Genomic DNA, 16,840 nt, shown 5'->3' on the forward strand with positions numbered 1-16,840 from the left:
CACTGAAGATCAAAGATAAGAAGTTGAGGTAATCACTGTATCAATCACTGATATCTAATCAAATATCTACAGTATTCTAGGACACACTCAATAAAAACAATCCTTTAATTGTAATTTAATCTTTTAAAAATTTGGCCAGGAATGCTGGCTCACACCTGCGATCCTAGCACTTTAAGAGGCCCAAGTGGGAGGATCACTTGAGCTCAGGAGTTTCCAGACATGTTCAAAGATAAAAGCTGAGAAATAGTAAAATGTACCTTTTACCTTTAACTCTACTTCAACAAATTATAAACATTTGCTAATTTTGTTCTGTCCATCGCTCCCCAACTTTTTTGGGGAGGAGTGTGGAATGAGCTGGAGTATATTTCATTCAACCTGTAAATACATCAATATATATCTTTACAGGTAAGAGCTTTACATTACCACAGTGTCATATACATCTCTAATAAAATTAATAATAATTCCTTAATAAAGTTTAATACCATGTACATGTTCAAATTGCCCCCCCCACTTATTGCAAATCTTTTTTCATTTGTTTTCTACACATCAGAATCCAAACCAAGTTAACACAATGCATTTCGTTGATATGGCTCTTTTTATCTGTAACAGCTTACCCTTCCTTCCCATCATTCCTCCTCTACCCCATTCCAATTATTTGTTGAATAATCTAGTTATTCAATAAAACTTCCCATATTCTGGATTTGGCTGATTGCTTCTTGTGGTGTAAAGCAGTATATTATAAAGTTTAATCTGGCTATGGGGTATAGAGAAGAGAGGAAAAACAGTTAAGGTTAAAAATCAAAACAAAATGTTTTGGACAAGTGATACTGAAAAGCTTTTTTTTTTTTTTTTTTTTTTTTTTTTTGGTGGGGGTCTTTCACTGACACCAGGGCTGGAATGTAGTGGTTCGATCTTGGCTCACTGCAACCTCTGCCTCCTGGGTTCAAGTGAGTCTCCTGCCTCAGCCTCCCCAGTAGCTGAGATTACAGGCACCCGCCACCATGCCCAGCTAATTTTTTGTATTTTTAGTAGAGATGGGGTTTCACAATGTTGGCCAGGCTGGTCTCCAACTCCTGTCCTTGTAATCTGCCCACCTTGGCCTCCCAAAGTGCTGGGATTACAGGCATGAGCCACTGCACCCAGCCTGAAAAGCCTTTTTTAAAGAAAAAAAAAAAAATCTAAGGCCAGGCAGGGTGGCTCACACCTGTAGTTCTAGCACTTTGGGAGGCTCAGGTGGACCAACTGCTTGAACACAGGAGTTCAAGACCAGCCTGGACAACATAGTAAAATCTAGTCTCTACAAAAAAATTAGCTGGGCATGGTGGTGTGCACCTGTGTTCCCAGCCACTCAGGAGGCTGAGGTGGGAGAACTGCTTGAGCTCAGAAAGTTGAGGCTGTAGTGAGCAGTGATCACAACACTGTGTCCAGCCTGGGTGACAGAATGAGACCCTGTCTCAAAAAAAAAAAAAAAAAAAAAAAAAAAATCCATCAAGAGAATGCTTTCAGGCAAGCTAAAAAGGTACCAAATCAATGTATTTTATAAAATATATTACTTCCTTAAATGATGTCATCTAGCTCACTATCAGAATGCCAAAGTAAAACATGGATAGTATTCAACAATCATGTAATATACAAGCTATATTAAAGAGAAAGTTAATAGTCCAGCTTGACTAACATAGTGAAACCCGGTCTCCACTAAAAACACAAAAATTAGCCAGGTATGGTGTATGGTGCTGTGCACCTGTAGTCCTAAATACTGGGGAGGCGGAGGCAGGAGAATTGCTTGAACCTGGGAGGTGGAGGTTGTAGTGAGCGGAGACTGACCCATTGCACTCCAGCCCGGGTGACAGACTGAAACTCCATCTCAAAAAAAAAAGAAAAAAAAAAAAAAAAAGAAAAGGAAGGTAATAATCACCTATGACTGGCAGTAAAATAAAATTCACTTATTTTGGTGAGTGGCTAAAAATGAGAATTTTGTTGTTTTTTTCTTGGGTTTTGTTTGTTTTGTCAGGATAGAGGTATTTATTTATTTTTATTTATTTATTTTTTTGAGATGCAGTCTCGCTCTGTCACCAGGCTGGAGCGCAGTGGCGAGAGCTCAGCTCACCGTAACCTCTAACTCCCTGATTCAAGGGATTCTCCTGCCTCAGCTTCCCGAATAGCTGGGATTACAGGCATGTGCCACTATACACAGCTAATTTTTATATTATTAGTAGAGACAGGGTTTCACCACGTTGGTGAGCATGGTCTCGATCTCCTGACCTCGTGATCTGCCTGGCTTGACTTCCTAAAATGCTGGGATTACAGATGTGGGTCACTGCACCTGGCCTTATTTTTAATTTAATTAATTAATTAATTTATTTGAGACAGAGTCTCACTCTGTCACCCAGGCTGGAGTGCAACTTCTGCCTCCCAGGTTCTCATGCCTCAGCCACCTGAGTAGCTGAGATTACAAGTACACACCGCAACACCAGCTAAGTTTTCATATTTTTACTAGAGATGGGTTTCACCATGTTACCCAGGCTGGTCTTGAACTCCTGGCCTCAAGTGATCCACCCACCTTGGCCTCCCAAAGTGTTGAGATTACAGGCATGAGCCACCATGCCCAGCCTAGAGGTATTTTTTAAAAAGCTCTCTAGATCATTTCATTATGCAGCCAGATGAATTAGTACTGTACTAGTACATACATTATTATGCCTTTACCACAATACATTTTTAATTCTGTCTCTTGTTTTTAAGTATACAAGATCTTCAACTCAATATATATTTATTGTACACAAGGTATATGGGATATCACATATTATACTAGGTGTAAGTAATTTTGTATCCTTGTCCTAAAGAAGCCTACAGGATAGCTGAGAAAGATAATACATAAATAAAAACAAAATAAAATGATATAGGCATTATAGGGACAAAAAGAGTCTGGTTTATTATATCTGGATATGGGGTTCAATCAGAAAAGGTTTCAGAAAGGGCATGACTCCTTAAAGAAAGGACTTATCTGATCCTACCCTCCTCCCTCCTCCTTTCCCCACCTTCTCCCTCCACAAAAAAAAAAAAAAAAAGAAAAAAAGAAAAAGAAAGGACTTATCTAAATTACCTTTGTGTCTCTAACATCTCTCACAAAAACGTGGTTAACAGGCAGTCTCAAAGTTGTTATACTTAGACCTCAACTCTGCACTTCAGAAACCCACTCCCAAGGCTACACACTAGATCACATTACATGAGAAATGTTCCACCTCTGAAATTGCTCATTCCAACAACATTCAACCGTCTGACCAGCCTTTAATCTTTCTACACCTTTCAACACACTTTACCTTATCAAGTCCTCTCGTCTCTTAGTGTCTCTATTTTATCTCAGTTCATCATTTCCTTTGCTGTATTTTTGCATATTCTACTGTTGGACTTACACAACAGTATAATTTATATACAAATATGTTTGCTTTCCCTATTAGATCATAACAGGGAAAGCAATCCTATCCTTAGAATAGATAATCATTTCCTTAGAATAGATAATGGATTCTTTTCTCCGTCTTTAACACCCAACATCTTTAACAGCCAGCACAGGGCCTTATCCTTAATAAGTGCTCAGAGTAACAAATATTTGATGAAGAAATAAATAAAGTGCTCTAGTCATTTTCACTACTATACCATCAGATCTCCAAAGACAGAAACTATATCTTATCTGTATATTTCCTACAATTAATACCAGACTGCCTCATACATATCAGAGTCTCAGGGAGTATTTGTTGAATTATAAAAGGTTGAAATGTATTAGGGACTGCACACAGGGTGTGTGGTTCACACCAGTAATCCCACCACTTTGAGAGGCTAAGGCAGGCAGATCATTTGAGAACAGGAGTTCAAGACCAGCCTGGTCAACATGGTGAAACCCCATCTCTGCTGAAAATACAAAATTTAGCTGGGTGTGGTTGCAGATGTCTGTAATACTAGCTACTTGGGAGGCTGAGGCAGGAGAATCACTTGGTCCAGGGAGGCAGAGGTTGCAGTGAGCTGAAATAGCACCACTACACTCCAGACTGGATGACAGAGCAAGATTCCATCTCAAAAAAAAAAAAAAAAAAAAAAGTATTAGGGACTACAAATGACATCTAAAAATATGCTTCATAGCACACATAAAAAATGTTCATCATAGCAGAGGCAGGATGATGCAAGAAAGAGGGCTGGATAAAAGTGAGGAGGCCTGAACTTCAGTGTTGGCTTTGCCACTATATGATCTACAAATAACCATCTCTATAAGCCTTAGTTTCCTCATTTATTTTGTTATTTTTTAAGTCTAATCTATTGGGGTTTTAAGTTTCCTCATTTATTAAAATGTGGTTTGATGAAAATGAGAGTCTAGATCATTAGCTCTAACATGTGGTGCTTTTCAAGACTATTATAAAAGTGACACACTATAAATATTTTTAAATTGTACATGCCCTTGTTTTGGTAAAAGAAAATTCCACTTTATTTTTATAACTCACTTTCCAGAAGCATCCACTGTCAACAGTTTCTTTTGTACCTTTAAGGCATTCTTCATACATAAGCTAATACAGTGCGAATATTTTTTATTTTACCAACTGGACAGTCCTATACATTCACATGGAGCCTTACCAAAATGAAAGAAAAATTACTTTGATAGCAGAAAGCCAACAGCAAAAAAAATTAAAACACACTGAAATTAAGTATTTAAAACTTAATGTGTCACCTTTTGTAATGTGAGTAAAAGACATGACAAGAAACTTCAGGCGGGAAGTTTCTCTACAGGAAGAAACATGGGAGGAACAGGGGAAAGGATCATACTAACGTCACAACCACAGAAGGATGTAAAAAGGGTCAAAAAATTCAGAGAACTCTAAATACTAAAATAGCAAACTTAATTGTGAAATGCACTATGAGCTTAAGGACGGTCAACTGTAGAAAAGATGCAATTGTTTTCTTTTTTTTTGAGACAGACTCTCGCTCTGTCACCCAGGCTGGAGTGCAATGGCACGATCTCGGCTCACTGTAACCTCCACCTCCCGGGTTCAAGCAATTTTCCTGCCTCAGCCTCCTGAGTTTACAGGTGTGCACCACCATGTCCAGCTAATTTTTGTATTTTTAATAGAGACGGGGTTTTACCATATTGGCCAGGTTGGTCTCAAACTCCTGACCTCGTGATCCACCCACCTAGGCCTCCCAAAGTGCTGGGATTACCAGCATGAGCCACCGTGCCCAGCCTAGGCTGGCTTTAATATAGAAAACAACTGCATCCTGGCTGGGCATAGTGGCACACACCCGTAATCCCAGCACTTTGGGAGGCCAATGCCGGCGATAACGAGGTCAGGAGATCGAGTACATCTGGCTAACATGGTGAAATCCCATCTCTACTATGCATACAAAAAAAACATGCCTGTAATCGAAGCTACTCAGGAGGCTGAGGCAGGAGAATTGCTTGAACCTAGGAGGCAGAGTGGCAGTGAGCCGAGACTGCGCCACTGAACTCCAGCCTGGGTGACAGAGCGATATTCTGTCCCAATAAATAAACAAATAAATAAATAAAAATAAAGCCAGCCTAGAGGGAAATGTATATTAACATTAGACCCTTTATTCACAACAGCATCCTTTGAAGATCTATACCTAAATCTAACAAGGGCTTTCACATACTGAGAAGCCAAGGGTGAAATAATTATGTTTCTAACTGGTTTCTTCTAATGGTGGGGAAAATTTACCACATGATGATAGTCATCATGAAAGAAAAAAAAGAAAAGAGAAAAGAAAAAAAGAGAGAAAAGGTAGGTCACTGCGAAAGTAGAAAACTAGTTCCACGAGAATAAGGCAAAGTGCTCCCTAATGGCCAGCCTATTTATTGATTTCCCTTTCATCTCGGTACCAGAGAGTATTTAAACATTAAGTAAGGAATGTGTCACATAGAGAACCAAGCTTTCAACATCTGTAACCCATGTAAACAACATAGACTTCACTTAGATATGTCCCCATTTTTACCCCGATAGTGTAAAAGGATACTACTCTAGACTGCAAAAAATGCAAAGATCCTATTCTGCTAGGCTAACCCGTTACTAAGTCCACTTTTAAAAGAATAAAAATACAATTCCATAACATGTAAGCCGCAAGCCTAACAACACTAAACTATAAATTACCTAATGAGAAATGTATTAAAAAAATTAATACTGGTATAGTCTTTACCTGTTTATTTCACAACTAAATACAGCATGAAGGATAAAATCACAATTTGGAATTAATTTGGAGGAAGAGGAAATGATAAATTTTTATTTCATATTGTAATTTAATACACTGTACATGACTGTATAAAATTTGTCAAGTTGAAAACAGTAAAGTCTGAGAACCAACCTATAACATCTCCATAATGATTAGTCAAGGATGAGTGAATTCTAGGACTGTAAACTTCACCAAATCCACCTTGTCTCCAGACGTTAAAAACACAAACAGAATTAGGGAACTAAAATCATTCTGGTTTCCGGAACCCTTTAGGTTAAAAGGAACAATATTTTCTGACACCGGAAAATGGTGAGTAAGCCTCACTTTCACAAGTCAGTGGCTGAGGCTATGGTTTTCAAACTTGGGTGGAATATCATTTTAAGAGTCTTTAAGGGAAAATTTTTATCACTAAAAGACTGTACTAGCTACAACACAGCATAAAACTAAATATATAAAGCAGTACAGGTCTCAAACTTCTAAATTTTAGGGTCCAAAAAATGTTATGATCTCCCCATTTTCTCTCTGCTCTCTCTTCCATCATCTCTTCCCACGACACCAAATAAAACCAAGCCAGCTGACACACACAACTGATTTAGGAAGCTAAAGGTCTGCAGCGGACAACACGAACCTGGAGTGGCTTGTGTGCTACATGCTAACTATAAACACTCAACAGACATTACATCTAAAGCTCAGAGAGAAGAAATTATATGGGAATCAGGGCCTAAAAGCCTTTTTAGAAGTCCTCCATTTGACAGAATAGCACGTAAATTCTACCAACCATCACCCTGAGTAGGCTTAGTTACTTGTGGCAAGGTCTCTATAAAAATACAGATCTCAAAAAAGAATTTTGCAATACACATCCGAAGTCGCGGAGGAACGCTACTAAGGTATGATCAATAATTCCTCCATGTAATTAGCCTTAGCCTTAAAGCAGACTGAAATGGCCAATGATGGCTAGAGAACACATATCCGACCCACTAAATTTTAAAATTTAGGATTCTCTGTGCTAAAAAACGATTACATTCTTTCATATCTACCCTTAATCAAAATACCCATTTCAACTCCAAGAAGACAAAAATGAGGAAGTTAAAATATACATTTGCCTTCCTTCTTGTCATACACCTTCTCACATATCAAATTACTACTGCAAAGAGCCATATGCTATTATTCTAAGGAGTTTCTAAGCATCTCAAAAAGAGGAGCCTTGATTTCTGATGATTATAAAAATGGGGAAATGATCTTCCAGATCCATAGACGGTCATCTTGGATAAAGAAGGCAGTAATGAAAGTATGCTGCGGTCTGCGTTTCCACTTACCCTCGGTGACATCCTGGGGGTGAGAAGTCCGGTCACTGGGTGGATCCAGTGCAACAGTTGCCAGCGAAGTGGTGGCCCCAGACATCTCACTCATAGGCTCACTACGACTTGTTTCAGGCACACTTTCTCGGGAGCTAAATCTTACTCGGGAACTAGATCGAGAGCTGAGGTCCGGACTGGTGTCTGACAAACCTGGAATGTCATCGATCTTTGTCGGTGTCACCATGAACCGAACTGAAGCCATCTTGGTGGTGGTTTCTGGAGGATGCATTTTTTTTTTTCCTTTTTACGAACAACAACAACAAAAAAGCGGGGGGAACCTCGCAAAATCGTCCTCTTACGCTACTTCTGACTGCAATAATACAAAAGATAACTTGAGAAAAAACACATCTCAATAACCTTGATTCACACCACACAAAAAGCCCCAACTAAGAATCCTTCTACTCAGAATTCCAGCCGACAATCCCAGAAAGTGCACCACCAATAGGTGAATATATATATTTTTTTTTTGAGAGAAAAAAACCAAAAAACAAAAAGACAAAACAATGCCAATCTTGTGTGACTTCTTTCCTTCAGAATGAAGAGCTCTCTAGCTATCCTCTCTGGTCCAGGGCTAAAGGTTCAGTGCCATGGTCTCAGAGCAGCAGATGAAGCCTCCCTCCCCTCAGCCCCCAGGTTCCTGTCGAGGTAGTCCTTTATCTGATGGGTGTCCCACGGTTCTGGTTGACCAAAGTGCGTGCAGGCCCACCTTTATCAGGCAACTACAGCGTGGAGTCAGATTGCAAAAAGATGTACACCCGGCCACCTGTTGTGTATCAGGTGAATACCCCACAGGTCTGGCTGGGGGGAGGTGTGTGCAAAGCCACCCGGTGTTTTTGTGGTCGATAATCCACTTGGTTTTGGTGGGAAAGGTGCGCATGCATAACGGGAAAAATAACCCACACTACTGAGAGAAGGGTGAGCAGAGGAGGATGAGGGGCTGAGCGGATTCCCGTCTCCGAGAAGTCTGCGGGGGTGGCGCGCCCGCTCTTCTCCTGGCAGAAAGGTCCCCGGGGTGTGGGAGGAGGTTAACGGATCAAGACACCTCGGACTGCAGCTCAGAGTCGCGGCAGGTCGTTGCTAGTCCACTGAGCCACGGTCCGCTCGCTAGGTTTCTCCCGCCTGTGACAGAACGGGCCACCCCTTTGCCGGGAGGCGCGTTCACTCCTACCCCGGCCCCAGCGCAGGTCACCCCCTCGCCGTTCTTCCACCGGGTCCCAGCAGAGAAGGAGATGGCAGCTCAGGCTGGCCTGACTGGGCAGGAGTGAGCAGCGGGATGAGGGAGAAGGAGGTCGCAGGTGCGGTATCCCAGCGCCAGCTGATGCGGGTGCGCGCGCAGCTGTTGTTTACTAGCCGGTAACTGTTTCCGAGCCGCGGCGCACGCAGGGCTCGCCCTGGTGGGGCTAGTGCCCCCTCCCCAGCCCGACGCCAGAGCAGCAGTTACGTGACCTGGCCTCCCCCAGCCCCGGGCCCGGCGGGCTGTGCCCGCGCCGCCGCAGCCCTTCCCTTCCCTCCCCGCTCGTTCCTCATTCGAGGTGAACCTTCAGAAGAGAAGCCCGGGGGTGCAGTGAGAGGGCAGAACCATCCCGCGGGCGCCCGAAAGCCCCGCCCAGCCTCCGCAGCCCGCGGTGACAGCGTGCAGCGCGCAGCGCGCCTGAGCTCGCCGCGGGCCACGGCGGGCGGGCGGGGCCGAATGCAAGAAACCAGAGGCACGACGGGAACTGTAGTCCAGGGCACTGCCTGACCCGGGTGAAACAGAAAAAAATCCTTTTCTTTCTTGGTCCGGCAGTGCTGCACACTCACTCTGGAAGCATCTTAGGGGCGGGCACGGCTCCTCACCCTCAGAACCCTAGGAACCATTTCTCTTTCATGAGTATCTCTGAGAATATTCATGATATATTTATAAACCAGAAATGTCTCTCCCATACCTAGGAATAACCCTCCTTGTAATTTTTATGTGGAGGTCTGCATACAAATAAAGCATTTTTTTAGTGTATGTGCTGCCGAAGCGAGCACGACAAATAAGGCATTTTTATGTTAAAAAATTAAAACTATAAAGTAGACCGGGGGCGGTGGTTCACGACTGTAATCCTACCACTTTGGGAAGCCGAGGCAGACGGATCCACTGAGGTCAGGAGTTTGAGACCAGTCTGTCCAGCATGGCAAAACCATTTTGTATTTTGGTCTCTACCCAAAATACAAAAATTAGCCAGGCACGGTGGCGCGTGTCTGTAATCCCAGCTACTCCTTAGACTGAGGAAAATAGCTTGAACCAGGAGGCAGAGGTTGCAGTGAGCCGAGATGGCACCATTGTCCTCCAGCCTGGAGGACAAGAGCGAAAACTCCGTCTCGAAATAAATAAAATAAAATAAAATGAAAAGTATTGCACCTTAAACCTAAACACACTTTGTTCTACGTTAATTTTTTTCCTGTTCTTGTCCTTTTAATAGATGCTGATCAGATGCTAGTCAGACTGAAAGTTCCACTGAAGAATACACAGCAGACGACGTTGAGATATTTTCTCGACTCCATTCCATGTTTTCACTACTTCATTTACAGTCGCTAGAATATTTTTCCTTAGTGATTATTTAATGTATAAATGGAGGTGTTCAATAAATTTTGACTCATCAACATTTTGTTTGTAAAGCTATTTCCTATAGCTTTGACCAAGACCTCTAAATTTAACAATCACCTGGGACCAGAAACTGGCCCTGGCTTTGCCTGGGGTCTTTGTTCCTCACAAGTGGTTATGTTTAGCAATGGGAACTGCATTCCCTGAAATTCTCTTTTATCAAATGACACACAAAGTCCAAATCCTTTAAAGAATTAAAGGATCCTGCCGGGCGCGGTGGCTCAAGCCTGTAATCCCAGTACTTTGGGAGGCCGAGGCGGGTGAATCACGAGGTCAAGAGATCAAGGCCATCCTGGTGAACATGGTGAAACCCCGTCTGTACTAAAAATACAAAACATTAGCTGGGCATGGTGGCGTGTGCCTGTAATCCCAGCTACTCAGGAGGTTGAAGCAGGAGAATTGCCTGAACCCAGGAGGCAGAGGTTGCGGTGAGCCAAGATCGCGCCATAGCACTCCAGCCTGGGTAACAAGAGTGAAACTCCGTCTCAAAAAAAAAGAAAGAATTAAAGGATCATCAGGCACGGTGGCTCATGCCTGTAATCCCAACACTTTGGGAGGCCCAGGCGGGCAATCACCTGAGGTCGGGAGTTCGAGACCAGTCTGACCAACATGGAGAAACCCCCTCTCTACCAAAAATACAAAATTAGTCGGGTATAGTGGCACATGCCTGTAATCCCATCTACGTGGGAGGCTGAGGCAGGAGAATCGCTTGAACCCAAGAGGTGGAGGTTGCAGTGAACTGAGATCCTACCATTGCATTCCAGCCTGGGCAACAAAAGTGAAACTCTGTCTCAAAAAAAAATAAATAAATAAATTATAGGGTTAAAATGGTTAAAAAGATCCTGCTAACAAAATAAAAAATTCTAATTTAAAGTGTAAACCTCCTAAAGCTTGACACTTGATAAAGTTTGTGTTTCTTGATTCAGACTCACAGCTTTCATCCATCTTCTACAGAATCAAGTTTTTCCTCAAGACTGCCATTCATTCAAACTTGTGACTTTCCTTCCTAATTCCAATATACTATACCTATTAAGACTTTTCTTGTTTCTGAGAACTAAACAAGCCCTGTAAGTGTATGTCTCAGACGTTAATATGCAAGGGATCTCTTTATTTTCTCAGGGAGACACAGCCTCTGGTACAAAATGAAGGCTCATTCCCCTGATGATCTCTTGTGGAAAAAGTCCTTGATATATTCATGCCAGTTTGCTTTTTCTCCTCTATATTCATTAGAAATATTTCCAGAATAAATCTTTTCAGCTATATAGGTGGTGGCATGGAGCAAGGCTAATTCTTGTTTGTTTGTTTTTTTTTGAGACGGAGTCTTGCTCTCGCCAGAGCTGGAGTACAGTGGTGCAATCTCAGCTCACTGCAACCTCTGCCTCCCAGGTTCAAGCAATTCCCCTGCCTCAGCCTCCCGAGTAGCTGGGACTACAGGTGTGCGCCACGAGGCCCAGCTAATTTTTTTTTTTTTTTTGTATTTTAGTAGAGACAGGGTTTCACCATGTGGGCCAGGATGGTCTTGATCTCCTGACCTGTGATCCAACTGTCTCCACCTCCCAAAGTGCTGGGAATACAGGCATGAGCCACCACCCCCGGCTGCTAATTCTTTTTTTTTTTTTGTAAGATAAAGGCAGAATTTCAGCCAACATTAAAAAACTGGTAGCAAAATTCACTTACTGACTTCTTTGGGGCTTAAGAAATATTTCTGCAACCATTATCCTCTTAATTGGATAAGATAACCTTTTAAAATCTTTCAGATCCAATGCTATATCCAATCCTGTAAGTCAACAAGCTAAGTCAACAAACTAAGAAATAAAATTGCTTGACAAGAAACAAGTATCTCATTTCACAAATTCTGTAAGTTAACTCTTTAGAATCCTTCAGATCTAATGCTAAGAACCCTACAAGTAAGTGAACAGGCTAAGAAATAAAATTGCTTGACAGGTAACAAGTATCTCATTTCACCATTCCTATATGTTTCAGTAATTATTTGAAAATCATCTGTCTTCTATTAATTATGACCCCAGTTGAGAGATTTTTTTTCTTCTCAGCAATCCACAACTATCCTGAACTTTTCTGCTGGGATAATCAAATAGCAAGATCCGAGAAAAACAGTCTGGCAGTCACCGTAGATCACACCTGTAATCCCAGCACTTTGGGAGGCCAAGGCAGGAGGGTAACTTGAGCCCAGGAGTGCAACACCAGCCTGGGCAACATAGTGAGACCTCGTCTCTATAAAAAATTTTAAAATGGGGAGGGAGGAAGGCTTGATCCCAGGAGGTTGAGGCTGCAATGAGTTGTGATCATATCACTGCAATCCTGTTTGGACCACAGCAGTGAGATGCTGACTCAAAAAAAAAAAAAAAGTCTTTCCAGGGCCAGTCTTCATAAATCACATCTGTGCTAATTTATGTTATATCTGCTTCTGGAGTCTAGAATTTTTGATATCATAGAAAATAAGGGATGCAGAATTAAAATACAGACTCCACAAAGCAATTTTAAAATCAGCAGCACTAGGCTTGCCGTGGTGGCTCATGCCTATAATCCCAGCACTTTAATCTCTACTAAAAATACAAAAATCAGCTGGGCATGGTGGCGCACGCCTGTAACCCCAGCTACCTGGAGGATGAGGCTGGAGAATTGCTTGGACCTGGGAGGTGGAGGTTGCAGTGGGCCAAGATCTCGCCACTGCACTCCAGCCTGGGTCACATAGTGAGGCTCTGTCCCCCTGCTCCAAAAAAAATCAGCAGCACTATGCAAAATATTCAAATCCAATGTCAAAAGCCATGAATAAGGAGATTGGGTAGTAACAAACTTCACTAGTTTTTAAAAATTTAAGCCCTAACAACGGCTTGAAAAAAAAATTCCTGCTTGAATGTCTCATACCTCATCTAAATTAGGATCTATATAGAGTGGCCAGGTGCCAAAGAGAATATACAGTTAGGTGTATGTAAGAAGACAGTTCTTTGATGGAGAGAACTAAAAGTCTGGAAATATTTCCAAAGGAGCAGTAAATATGCATAACAGCATTCCTATTCAAAATGTTTGGACAAATACTGTAGATATATTAAGAAAGACCCAGGCCAGGCATGGTGGCTCATGCCTGTAATCCCAGTGCTTTGGGAGAACAAGGCGGGTGGATCACTTGAGTTCAGGAGTTTAAGACCAGCCTGTCCAACATGGCAAAACCCTAACACTAAAAATACAAAAATTAGCCTGGCGTGATAGCGAGTGCCTGAAATCCCAGTTACTTGGGTGGCTAAGGCAGGAGAATCACTTGAATGTGGGAAGCAGAGGTTGCAGTCAGCAAAGATTATACCACTGCACTCCAGTCTGGACAACAGAGCAAGACTCTGTCTCAAAAAAAAAGAGAGAGAGAGAGAAAGACCCACCACTAAATCTGTATCAATCTGAGTTTGTAGATAAGTCAATCAGGAGAAAAATCAGACTAAACAGGTTAAGTAACTTTCTCAAAGTTATACAAAAAGGAAATACTGATCTTCTGACTTTCAATTCACTGTCTTCTCTCTACAATGTCTTTACTTTTTCAAGTACTCTTCCATTTTAAATCAAAATGTCATTTCAAGGGATGAGAAATTACGTACGTGCCAACACGGGTATTTCTCAGTGAATGCTGACAGCTGTGAAAGTCTTTCTTAAACTTTCTTCCCCAATACCCTCCTATCACTAACAATGCATGACCATTCTTGCTACAGCAGGACTGAAGTTTTTCTCCCAAGTGGTATTGGTGTAATTCTCTGGGGTACGCTCCTCCATCATTTCCCTCCCTTTAAAAAAAAAAAAAACTGCCAATCCTTTCCTCCAACAACTCACAAAATGAGAGCTCTTTCAAATAATTTTATCTTTAATAATCTCGCAGCAATTTAAAATATGAGAAAGGTCAAACATGCTCCCTTTACGGGTAATGCCACCATGATAGGCTCACACAAGCATGATCAATCGCCGTGATGACACTGGATGCCACAGAGTATGGCTGGCAAAAAGGCATCAGGGCTCACAGATTTAAGAGTTTGGTTATGGAGTCTCTGAGGGTTAACAGGCAGCAGAAGAGACATCAGTTTAACGGACTTTCAGAGGACAGGGCGCGGTTGCTGGGTCATGAGCACCTTGAAGCGTTTCTTGATGGTGATTCGGTGTCGAGAGTATTTGTCATCTGGGGAGAACCGAGCAGGATGGGCTGAGCAGGTCTGTTGTCCCATCGGATCAAATTTCTGCTCGTGGAAGAGAGAACGTATGTCAGTTCAGGAGTGGTGAGATGGGGTGGAAACAGTGTGAAAAAGAGCAAACATGAAAACATTAAGATGCAATGGTGAGCTCAAAAAGTTGTACAAATAAGTAAATAAATAAACATAAAATTTAAAAAGGTCGGGTGCGGTGGCTCACGCCTGTAATCCCAATACTTCGGCAATCCGAGGCGGGAGGATCGCTTGAAGTCAGAAGTTCGAGACCAGCCTGGGCAAAATGGCAAACCCCGTCTCTACAAAAAACAAACACACAAAACCAACCAAACCAAAAAACAAAAAAACCCAAAAGCAAAAATTAGCCAGGCTTGGTGGCACACGCCTGTAGTCTCAGCTACTCGGGAGGCTGAGGCAGGAGGAGCGTTTGAGGCCAAGATTGGCTCCAGTGAGCTTAGATGGCGCCACTGCCCTACAGCCTAGGCAACAAAGCAAATCCCTGCCTCAAAAAAAAAAAAAAAAAGAAAGAAAAGAAAAAGAAAAAGAAAAAGTGACTTCTAACCTACCTAGAGATGAATACGATTTTTTAAAAAATTTATAAAATATATATATTATACATACATATTTTTTTGAGACGGAGTCTCGCTCTGTCGCTCAGGCTGAAGTGCAACAGCGCTATCTCAGCTCTCTGCAACCTCCGCCTCCCGGGTTCAAGCGATTCTCCTGTCTCAGCCTCCGAGTAGCTGAGACTGCACACCAGCCAGGCTAATTTTTTGTATTTTAGTAGAGACAGGGTTTCATCGTGTTGCCGAGGTGGTCTTGAACTCCCGAGCTCAGCCAATTCATCTGCCTCGGCCTCCCCAAAGTGCTAGGAGTACAGGAGTGAGCCACAGCGCCTGACCACATATTTTTTTTTAATTAAAAAAATTAGTCGTGCACTCCCGGTTCTTACTCACCTCGGTTCTGCACTTTCTGGTTCCCCGCACCCAGCTAGGTAACTCGGTGGATGGCCTCACCCACTCCTCCCATCTATACTTCTAGCTATGCCTATTTACAGCCTGTTTTCTCTCCTCACCTTCAGCGTATAGACCCGATCTCCCTCCTCGTTGAGGTAATACTGGAGAAACATGATCACTCTTAAGCAAGAGGTTCCAATTCGGTACGGAGCTCGGTCTGCTCGGCCGCGTCACGTGTTCGTCAATTTCCTTCCTGTAGGGCCGGAAGTCAGTCTCTCCAGGCACGCCGGAAAGTGTACTCAATTTTTGCCTTATTTTCAGCTAGCCAGAAGGGGGCGCACGAGAGCAGAGCTTGGCTTGGGGCCCCACTTGCAACTTTGCAGGCTAAAACACGTGGAGTGTGCCCACTGTGTGCTAGGTACACAGCGTTAGAGGGGGGGATAGGGATGGATGTGGATAGAACAATGATATATAGAGGGCTGTCATTATCTCAAGATACACGCCCATTTCAGGAGCAGTGAGTTTCTAGTGCCTGAAGAAACAAGGGCTCCAGCATTCAGAGCCCCTTTATCCTAGAGAAGAAAGAGGTTTTTTTCCCTCCCCTCTTTTACATCCAGTTCCCCTGCTCCATTTCAAAGCGTTGGCGGTAAAGAATGCATGACGGGTATCAATATTCCGTAAAGCGAAAATAGCGTAAAGTTATCTCATGAAACTGGTGAAGTATGTTTCAGCAGTCAAACCAAGATTCAAACTCAGGTCTCTACTGCAGATTCAGCACTCTTTCTTATAGTGGTGAGTAGCTAATAATAGCGTAATAAAGTGCACCTTCTAGGAGTTTTATAATTTTTAAAAGAATATAGAAATTCTCCTTACAGGACTCGTTTAAATAAATGAAAATGATAACCAAAATATTATTATTATAAAGATGATCATTACGGAATTATTTATAATGACAAGAGCATTGGAATATATATTAATTGTGTAACCAGAAAAACCAGCAATTTATTATTATTTTTTTAAGAATATGGTTTGGCCGGGCGCGGTGGTTCACGCCTGCAATCCCAGCACTTTGGGAGGCTGAGGCAGGCGGATCACGAGGTCAGGAGTTCGAGATCAGCCTGACCAACATGGCGAAACTCCAGCTCTACTAAAAATACAAAAATCAGCCGGATGTGGTGCCGCGTTCCGGTAATCCCAGTTACTCAGGAGGCTGAAGCAGGAAAATCGCTTGAACCCAGGAGGCGGAGGTTGCAGTGAGTTGAGATTGTGCCACTGCACTCCAGCCTGGGCGACAGAGTGAGACTACATCTCCGAAAAAAAAAAAAGAATATGGTTTGTAATTTACTTGCAGTCGCATAAAATATCTCTGCAAGGATTCACAAGAAGCAGATGATACTAGTTACAGGAGAAAGGGGTGGGAAGCAGACTTATTCCTATGTATTTTATTTTGCAGTTTGATTTTTGAACCTTGCTAAT

The 16,840-nt window shown here is 42.4% G+C and overlaps 2 protein-coding genes across 7 annotated transcripts in view; both read right to left on the bottom strand.

The window, feature by feature from the left end:
* The window catches only part of SLC12A6 (solute carrier family 12 member 6), a 100,417-nt gene extending 91,202 nt beyond the window's left edge, over window positions 1-9,215 (bottom strand). For 5 of the 6 annotated variants that reach the window (XR_004263769.1, XR_004263768.1, XM_032261255.1 and 2 more), the window contains exon 1: window positions 7,539-9,215. Coding sequence is in view for 4 of the 6 variants with exons in the window: in XM_032261255.1 (XP_032117146.1) it covers window positions 7,539-7,809 (271 nt within the window). In the remaining 2 variants the exon portion in view is untranslated. The remainder of the gene's footprint in view (window positions 1-7,538) is intronic. The other variant, XM_032261254.1, reaches the window with a different exon arrangement.
* Window positions 9,216-14,047: 4,832 nt separating this feature from the next.
* On the bottom strand, window positions 14,048-15,639 carry NOP10 (NOP10 ribonucleoprotein). The gene is made up of 2 exons (XM_032261268.1): window positions 15,484-15,639; window positions 14,048-14,441 (listed from the first exon to the last, which is right to left on the bottom strand). Exons 1-2 carry the CDS (start codon window positions 15,535-15,537, stop codon window positions 14,301-14,303), a joined length of 195 nt encoding a protein of 64 aa, XP_032117159.1. The 5' UTR covers window positions 15,538-15,639; the 3' UTR covers window positions 14,048-14,300.
* Window positions 15,640-16,840: the final 1,201 nt, after the last annotated feature.

The sequence above is a fragment of the Sapajus apella genome, unplaced genomic scaffold, assembly GCF_009761245.1.
Source record: "Sapajus apella isolate SASKATOON/1434 unplaced genomic scaffold, GSC_monkey_1.0 scaffold122, whole genome shotgun sequence".
NCBI classification, from domain to species: Eukaryota; Metazoa; Chordata; class Mammalia; order Primates; family Cebidae; genus Sapajus; species Sapajus apella.

Bases quoted from the DNA above. Each gene is read 5' to 3' on its own strand.
- NOP10 (XM_032261268.1), bottom strand. From the start codon at position 15,537: ATGTTTCTCCAGTATTACCTCAACGAGGAGGGAGATCGGGTCTATACG. The intron at 14,442-15,483 runs GTGAGGAGAGAA...TTCCACGAGCAG, and splicing joins ATCGGGTCTATACGCTGAAG to AAATTTGATCCGATGGGACA.